General features: G+C 43.0%; 1 protein-coding gene across 1 annotated transcript; it reads left to right on the top strand.

The window, feature by feature from the left end:
* The first annotated feature begins 126 nt into the window (after window positions 1–126).
* LOC147248585 (LIM domain kinase 1-like) lies at window positions 127–8,574 on the top strand. Its single transcript, XM_086226365.1, has 15 exons — window positions 127–437; window positions 1,898–2,036; window positions 3,809–3,918; window positions 4,013–4,183; window positions 4,280–4,385; window positions 4,509–4,780; window positions 4,859–5,048; window positions 5,165–5,251; window positions 5,515–5,646; window positions 5,730–5,789; window positions 5,872–5,937; window positions 6,246–6,432; window positions 6,737–6,792; window positions 6,982–7,139; window positions 7,304–8,574. The coding sequence occupies exons 1-15, from the start codon at window positions 394–396 to the stop codon at window positions 7,878–7,880; spliced, it is 2,355 nt and encodes a 784-aa protein (XP_086082491.1). The 5' UTR covers window positions 127–393; the 3' UTR covers window positions 7,881–8,574.
* Window positions 8,575–8,719: the final 145 nt, after the last annotated feature.

The raw sequence follows: 8,719 nt of genomic DNA, 5'->3' as shown, positions 1-8,719 counted from the left end.
GCTTATTTCAAAACAAACACACTCACTCACTCACTCACTCACTCACTCTTCCTGAAAACCAAAACAGATGTCTTACGACCGAAAACGCTTAACTCTGTGTAATTGTATCTTGGAGACATCTGCATACTGAGAGTAACAGGACCAGGAAGGTGGAGCATAATTTCTATACTGGGATAGGCTTCTTTCTTGGCAGCCAGGGAGGGAGAGTAGCCAGCCGGTGTCACTGGGTCAAATTTTTTTCTCACAGTTAGATCTGAAGACGTACAGGAAGTGTGTGAGTACATGGAGACAGAGCACAAAAACTACTGGCCACCAGTTCGTGTACACATGCAGCAAACAAGCTCCTTTGGGTGGATTGTTTCTCTGACAAACCTTGTGAACTGACGGAGCAGAATGTCACGACGGGACCAGAGGTTCCGGAGAGGAATGAAAGGACGGTAAGAGAGGCACAGTACTTTTTAATGAGGTGTGCGTGTGTAAACTAGAGTGAATGACAGACGAGAAGGCATATGAAACAGATGTAATATTAAACAAATTTGTAATCTGTATATGATACTTCCTCAAATGAAAATCCGGAACAGATACATCATCTATCTACTTTCACATCAATCAAACCTTAAAAAACAAATGCGTAAATGTTGCAGGTACAATTCAGTGTAAATCTCCATATATTCAACCCCATCAGGAGTGACTCCAAACTATATCAAACCTATACAGTTTACAAATGTTCACCGTTACCATTCAAGTAATATGCAACACATTATCAACTCACATATCCTCTTAAAAATGGCTGTTTTTTTTTTAAAAAGGAAGTTGTGAAGGGCAGCACAGACAGTCGGCAGAGGAAACCATGGCAGGATAATACGTCATTCCATTCTTTACTGTTGACCTGAAGCCTTTAAATGCAAACATTTTGCCTTTGCACACACAAGGTGCTAATGTGCATGCAGCTCCACTTTTAGACTCACAGGAACAGATCTTGCGACAGAGGGGCAGTTAGTGAACGCCTAAAAATAACGATGCCGCACAAGACAGAGTAATTGAACTGTTCCAGATGTAGAAAAGGAAACTGTTAAAGGAAGACAGAAAGAGGTGAAAGGACCTTGATGCATGTCTGTTCCTGGGTTTTCTCACCAGATGTTTCAGGGGAATTACAGATGTGAAGCTGAAAGAATCTACATCCGTTGCCAGCAGCACAATAACAAAGACAGGAGGTCAAATTTGCAGCTGTCAGATGGTTTTATTTCTTTATTATTTCCTGAGAGGCAGTTCTGAAAGATCTTAACTATGCTACATCCCCCGGAGACATAAATAGGTCATTTATCACTGATTACAACATGATCAAAACTGCACTGCGGACCCAGTGTTATAAGCACAAAATTTCAGTTTCTCTTGTTTTGAAGGAACGCTGAGTCTCCTTTTTCACCTAAATTACTTCATTTTCCAAAGGGAGGAAACCTTTCCACTCCCTATTGTAAAAGTATGGCATTTACAGAGAGGAAACACAGAGCTGACTCTCTCCAGGAAGTCACCTCCCACACCGGCTGTAGTGTTGGAGAGATAAGGAAGCAGGTTTTTTACTCTACATCAGTATTGTTCTACATCCAGCAAGCTGAAGCCAGGATGCTACTGAATATGTATTTGAGTATTTTAAGTGAACACGCTACACTGCATTGAAGAAGTAAGAGGGAGTGTTCATTTGAGATGAACAGGTGTTTTAAGAAGGTCATTTATGACTAGTGACCTTTTCCGTATCTGATACTGTGTGTGTGTGTGTTGACTTATCACCTTTCCACCAAAGTCTCACGTGTCCATCCCTGATTAGGCTCGCGTCGCCTCAGGAGGGAACTCCATCTCCTCTCTGGCTCTCTCTTAACTGCTTCCCTGGTGTGTCCAGGTGCTCTGAATGTGGTTGCATCCTGTCTCACTGGTACTATGAACGAGAGGGACAGCTCTACTGTAAGAAGCACTACTGGGCCCGCTATGGAGAGCACTGTCATGGATGCCAGGAGAGCATTGTAACAGGACTCATCATGGTAATATAAGAGTAATGTCTATTCTCAGTTTGGACCTAAAATTAGATGTGAAATATGGTAAATAACATGATAATTAATTAATAAATACACATAATAATAGAAAAGTTCAGTACTTGTATGCCATTTCTGTAATATTATTGCTCTGACACTTTTTTAATCCCGTTACTAAGTAAAACAACACTTGGACAAATGTGTGTGGGCTGCAAAGTTTACTATACAGCATATGAGCTGTCAGACAACACCGAACAACATTTTCTGACCTGTTTTTCCCCTCTGGCCTTATTTTATGGCACTGCTAAATATTCCTTTAGAATTAGTCACAAGATGCACACAGTTGGAGCTATAGTCTATAACAGGCTCCACCCTAGCTTATGCTGTTGTCTCAGCTGTACAACTGGATACATTGTTTTGAGCGTCACACGACCCTCATGAAATGACACATTTCATCACATTTCACCATCAGAATATGATCCATTTGATCAGATGAAATTAAAGAACATCTAGAAGAGCTGCACAATTAAAATTGATCCACATTCAATTTAACAAAATGATGCAGCCAATCTCTGGTGTTAGGGCCATAACCGTTACTAAGCTCAACCCCTGCAGTGAAGAGCTCAGTGATTGTTAGAACTCGTTGAGCAAGAGCAATTAAAATATGATGCACAACAATCGCTCAACAGTGGATAATCCACCTTGACTTGCTAACTCGCTGCAAATACTCCTGAGTAACGAGCCCCTTGTCCAAGGCAGGAATAGCCTGCCACTGTCACGTCTCGCCATGAGGGATGAGATATCAGAGCTGAACCACGAACCGCGCCATAACGTAACATGAACCACAGCAGCGATCCATACAGGCAACTCAAATAAATGGCTTGGAAATACATTTAAATTTAATACCCTTAACAGGATAAGAGGAAGAAAATGGATGGCTGGATATCTCAGTAAATCCTTTGCTCTTTTCATAACAAGAGCTGTGTAGTTTACTACAGCTTCATGATGCAGCCGGAGACATAACGCAATAACAACAATACTACTACAGTACTATTCAAAATCGTCATACTCAAGAGAAAAAAAAAAAGGTGTAAGAGTGAAATCAGTTTGGCATCTGATTGGAAACTGAATAAATGTAGATTATCTCTACTCGCCGTCCATGTACAAGTGAGGACGCATGAACCGGCAGTCTTGAACAGACACATCACGCCGCCGATGGAACACCAGAATGTGATATAGATTCCCACGCTGGGGCGGCACAACTCTGGCTTTGTTTGGTTCTCTTTAAACAAACAAATGGTCATCATGGCAAGATCATTTTTGCGAAGCAGAATCTCTAGGAAAGTATTGGGTGGGTTAGTTTAGAAATAGATTCATGAATAACTTGATTGAAATCGAAAGCCAGGATTTGTTAGATATAGTAAGTGGCCTTTGCCGTGTCCACAAACACACATGTAGCCATGATCTCTACCAAATCAAATTTCAAAAGAGAAAAACTGACTCTCAGCCTGCTACAACAGCTATTCATACATTCAAAGCATTCCCATCTCTGGATTTCCTCTTGATATCAAAGTAAATGTTTATTTTTCTTTTGGCTCTAAAACCAGTGGATATCCTGTGAAAACATCCTGACACCACACTTCAAAGCCTCAGTGCAGGAATGCACATGAAGACCTTTTATAATTCCGCTCCCCCAAGTCAAACCCACCAAATGTCATCATAACAATGTTGTTCCCTTGACTCCCTTGTGCATTGTTTCATATCACATGGCGTCCTCGTAGGTTGCTGGACAGCAGAAGTACCACCCAGAATGTTTCACCTGTGTGAGCTGTGAAATGTTTATTGGCGATGGAGATACGTACACGCTTGTTGATCGCTCCAGCCTCTACTGGTAAGATTAAAGCTGGAACAAATAACTGGGACAATTATTGTGTCCCATCCACACAGTTTTCATTATGACATGTCTGTCCTTGTTTGTATTACAGCGGCCAATGTTTCTGTCAGGGTGTGGTATCATTTAGGTCAACATCCCCTCTCACCAAGAGTCCCCACCTGGTGGCATTAGTGTCTCTCGCTCCCCGACGAAGCGGCGGACGCGGTCTGACAGTGGCCACTGATCTCAGTCAAGAGAACGGCCCTTTGGTCACTGTGACAGGGTGAAAAGAAACATTTGATTCATGATAGACTGCAGTTCAGGTTCAAGTAAAACCCATAAATGTTCAGGAAATCCAATCTGTGTCACCCTCCCTTAGGTTAGATCCAACTGTGCTGAGCCCCGACCTGCTGTCCTCCATCCACACTGGTGACCACATCCTGGAGGTTAATGGCATCCCTGTCCACAACATTTCCCCAGACGAGGTGGGTCTCAAACCAACTGGCAAATCAGCCATATCCCACTGAGAGCTGATTAAACTTAAGAGACATTAGCAAGTGACATGAAATGAGGGTGAACAAAGATCAACACCTGATTCTTTCTTCTAGATCAACCAAGTGATCCAGGACATAAGCAGACCCCTGCAGCTAACAATCGAACACAACCCACAGTCTCCCAACAAGCCCCCTCACTCAACCAAAGACCAGGATGACGTCAGCCATCCTGAGACCTGCATCCAGGACACACTCTCCTCAACACACAAACTACCAAGTCTGGAGGAGGAGCCAAGTTCAGGAGAGGAGACAGATGAACCAATCAGGATGAGTCTTTCATTGACTCAGCACCAAGGAACTACGGGAATGCGGTCGCGACACATCCTGTAACGCTGACTCTTGGCTTAGTTTGACTCCTTCCTGCCCTCTGGCTCTCTGGTTAAATGTTTCTTCTTCTCTCTCAGACGCAGCTGTAGTATAGACAAGTGTCCCATGTCCGCTGGAGCACTGTCCCTGTTATCTCAGAAGAGAGACATGGTTCGCTCCGAGTCTCTACGAGTAGACCCGGGTGATCGGACCCATCGCATCTTCAGGCCGTCAGACCTCATCCATGGAGAGGTGCTTGGCAGGGGCTGCTTTGGACAGGCTGTCAAGGTACCACACATACTTGGTATCAGCTCGTCCCTTTCATTAGCACTGTCATAGCGTACATCTACTGCAGTTTTCATTGGTACACAAGACTGACTTAAACTCAACGTGTTGCTGTCAAGGTAACGCACCAGGAGACAGGGGAGGTGATGGTGATGAAAGAGTTGATCAGTTTTGATGAGGAGACACAGAAGACTTTCTTAAAAGAGGTAAATATTGACCAGACCACAAAAGGTCACATGATGCAAGATATATACAAGATGAGTAACAAGAACCGAGCAAAGTCAACAGGGTGGAACTACAACCACTAGATGGCATCTGTCTCTGAAACATGATTATGTCATTTTCATCCCTTGTACTGATGACCTATCTGCTTCTTCCTCTGCACTTACACCAGGGTTACTCGGTGGCCATCTTGTTTCCACGCTGCTATATCATGAGCTGGATGTTAACCTACATTTCTACTGTGCAGGTGAAGGTGATGCGCTGTCTGGATCATCCAAATGTTCTCAAGTTCATTGGACTGTTTTATAAAGACAAGCGAATAAACTTCGTCTCTGAATACATCCAGGGAGGAACTCTCAGAGAGACCATCATGAAAATGGTAAAGTAGGTTTTTGCTGTTCGTGTGTGAGAACTGTCAGAGTCCACAGACTCAATATGGAGGTCACACTCTTTTTGTTACAGGACAAAGATTTCTCCTGGGGTGTTAGAGTGAGTTATGCCAAGGACATTGCAGCTGGGATGGTGAGTCTTTGTGGTTTCAAAACATTCTGATTCATAACACATTCTAGTTACAACTTTGCCTGATAACATTTCTCTTTATAAGGCTTATCTCCACTCCATGAATGTGATCCACCGAGATTTAAACTCACACAACTGCCTGGTCAAAGAGGTAAACAAGTGGCTCCATCACAGCCAACATCTCCTACTGAGAACAAACACGACAACATTCACATAAACAGTTTTGGATCCATCTGCAAGTTGAAGAATGATATATTGTATCTACTCTCTCAATGTAGAAAATATTCAGGTTGTCAGCAACACATCTTTTTGGTTTTTCTATATGTAAACTAAAACTTATCGAAAAATGTAACCATAATCTCTGATGTTTTATTTGTCGACTTTAGTCGACACAGCACAACTCCTCTCCCTCGGTTGCTGTTCTTAACGTTACTCTGTTCCTTTCCTCTACTTGTTTAGAATCAATCTGTAGTGGTGGCAGACTTTGGTCTGGCCCGGTTGGTGATGGAGGAGAGGAATAAAAGCCGAACATGTTCACTGGAACGGCCTACAAACAGCACACTGTCTGAGTTGCGCAAGACGGACCGGAGGAAGCGGTACACCGTGGTGGGAAACCCCTACTGGATGGCCCCTGAGATGATCAATGGTGAGAACTCCAGAGTTTATCTATCCGTAGCTTATAAGTGAGGGTTGATAACTTCCTTTCTGTAGAGGAAGTGAAACAAAAATACATTCATTTACGACACACAAAATACTGTCAATTTACGTTGCTGACTGCTGGTAACAACCAACCAGAACTTCCCTTTTGATACAAGTATGCGGGCATAGGGGAAACAGTCTAGCAAACCTAACGAAACTCAGCAGTATTGTAGGAGATCTAAAATAATTACACACAATGTGATCTGGGCTGCTCAATCAATTAATCAATTAATTTAATCTGCAACTCTCAGGAAAAAGCTACGACGAACGTGTGGATGTCTTTTCCTTCGGCATCATGATATGTGAGGTAAGCACATATGATGGAATAATAAGTCTGGTCTATTTTTAGCAGAAATGCCACTGTTTCTCCACTGTTGTCTAATATTTTGCAGACCAAACGACTGATTGGATGATTAGTTGATAGAATAACTGATCAACCGATGATGAAAGCAATCCCTAGGTGCCCTGTCATGAATCAATCTCTATATCTCTTAAGATAATAGGTAGAGTCAGCGCTGACCCCGACTGCCTTCCACGGACGAATGACTTTGGGCTAAATGTAGCTGGTTTCCTTCAACAATACCACCCTCCACAGTGCCCCTCAGCCTTCCTGCCCCTGGCCGCCCTCTGCTGTGGCATGGACGCTGATCAACGGTGTGATTCTCATTGAATTACCCTGCAAAATGAAGATCAGTCACCTAACAGAGCAAAATATGAGCGGTGTAAAGTTTGTGTAGTTAGTTAGGTCTTGTGTCCGTGTAGCCTTAGCACCACTGCAGCATAGCAACTTGTCATCACTCCATCTCTTTGTCTTTCAGTCCGTCCTTCTCAAAGCTGGAGGAGTGGCTGGAGAACTTGCTGATGCATCTTGACATCGGCCTGCCCCTGCTCTCGGAGTTAGAGCAGCTCCGCAAAACCTTCTGGGAGAGTCACACCCACCAAAACCACAACCAGATCCTAAATTCTCAGGAAAAAAGGCCTTCTCCAAGGCCACAGAGTCCAAAACACGAGCAATCCTCAGACAACGAAAACAATCTCAAAAAGCCTAATCACCTTACTCCGAGCCAAGACCAAAATAGCATACCTGACAGTCGCCTGAACAGAGAGCTGCTCACGAATGACCACCATGACATGAGGATCGTGCAAGACCACTCCCACATAAACAAAGAATATAAGGACCATGCACAAGATGATAGCTGCAGCAGGTCTACAAGCAGAGACTCTGGCACTGACAGGTCTGAAGTCAGTGACCACAACCTCACAGGACAACCAAGCGCCCAGCGAGAGCCCTCACAACCACTACAGCTTCACAACTCACTAGGCCGGCCCAGCAGACCCCGACGGATATTCCGAGTGTTGTGGAACAGAACTACAGAGGACAGCTCTTTACTCTGACTAATGATTTCAACACCTAAAAATGTTTACAACGCCCAGAATTTTGATGGATTGACAAAAACCAAAACCAAAAACATCCGTGACTTTCAAAACACCAGGGAGAGAACTGGAAGTTATTTTGTGTCGAGGAATATGGATCAAAATATACAGGGACGTGTGTAATATTATTCACAAGAGGAAGTAAAGAATTTATCAGATGAATAATTAAGTACTGAGTATATTACATTTGTGTCATATTCCTCTGAGATCAGTATCAAAAATGCTTGAACTAGAGCCATTGGTGATGTTATTGCCAGTATTGTTTTGTATTAAGTGAAAGCACATGACATGAACACACATTTGGGATAAAACTTCCATAAATTCATCTGCACATTAGCGCTCTCTAGTGGACAGACTGTATTATGGGACCTTTTTTCCAGAATCATCCACCTGAAATTACCTCAAAACAACAATTTCGCCTTTTCTATCATTTCTTAACCTGTTGGTATTATCTGTGAGAAGCAAAAGCTAACAAGTACATTCACTGCTCCGGCTCCAGTTTCAACCTCGTCCAAGAACTGTGAAACACATGACACTTTATACTCGAATCTATTGTAGATGATTGCATGGGTCAACTATTTATGAGTAAACGTCTTGTGTATTTTCTGGTTAACTTTCTCAAGCCACATTAACACGCTGAGCTGGGAAAATAAAACTGCACCTGTGGTAAACTGAAAAAATGTGTGTGGCTGAATCACTGGAATCTTAGCCAGGAAGTTTAGTATCGACGGACTTCATGAACAAATTAAATACGGGATTGTTTTTGAGTTTTTTGGGGCCTTCAGTGAATACGCACATAC

The sequence above is a fragment of the Aulostomus chinensis genome, chromosome 15 (assembly GCF_037954235.1).
Source record: "Aulostomus chinensis isolate RoL2024-O1b breed Wild chromosome 15, RoL_Achi_v1.0, whole genome shotgun sequence".
Taxonomy (NCBI): domain Eukaryota; kingdom Metazoa; phylum Chordata; class Actinopteri; order Syngnathiformes; family Aulostomidae; genus Aulostomus; species Aulostomus chinensis.
The sequence above is the reverse complement of the archived record's forward strand: the minus strand, read 5'-3'. Positions and strand labels throughout refer to the sequence as shown.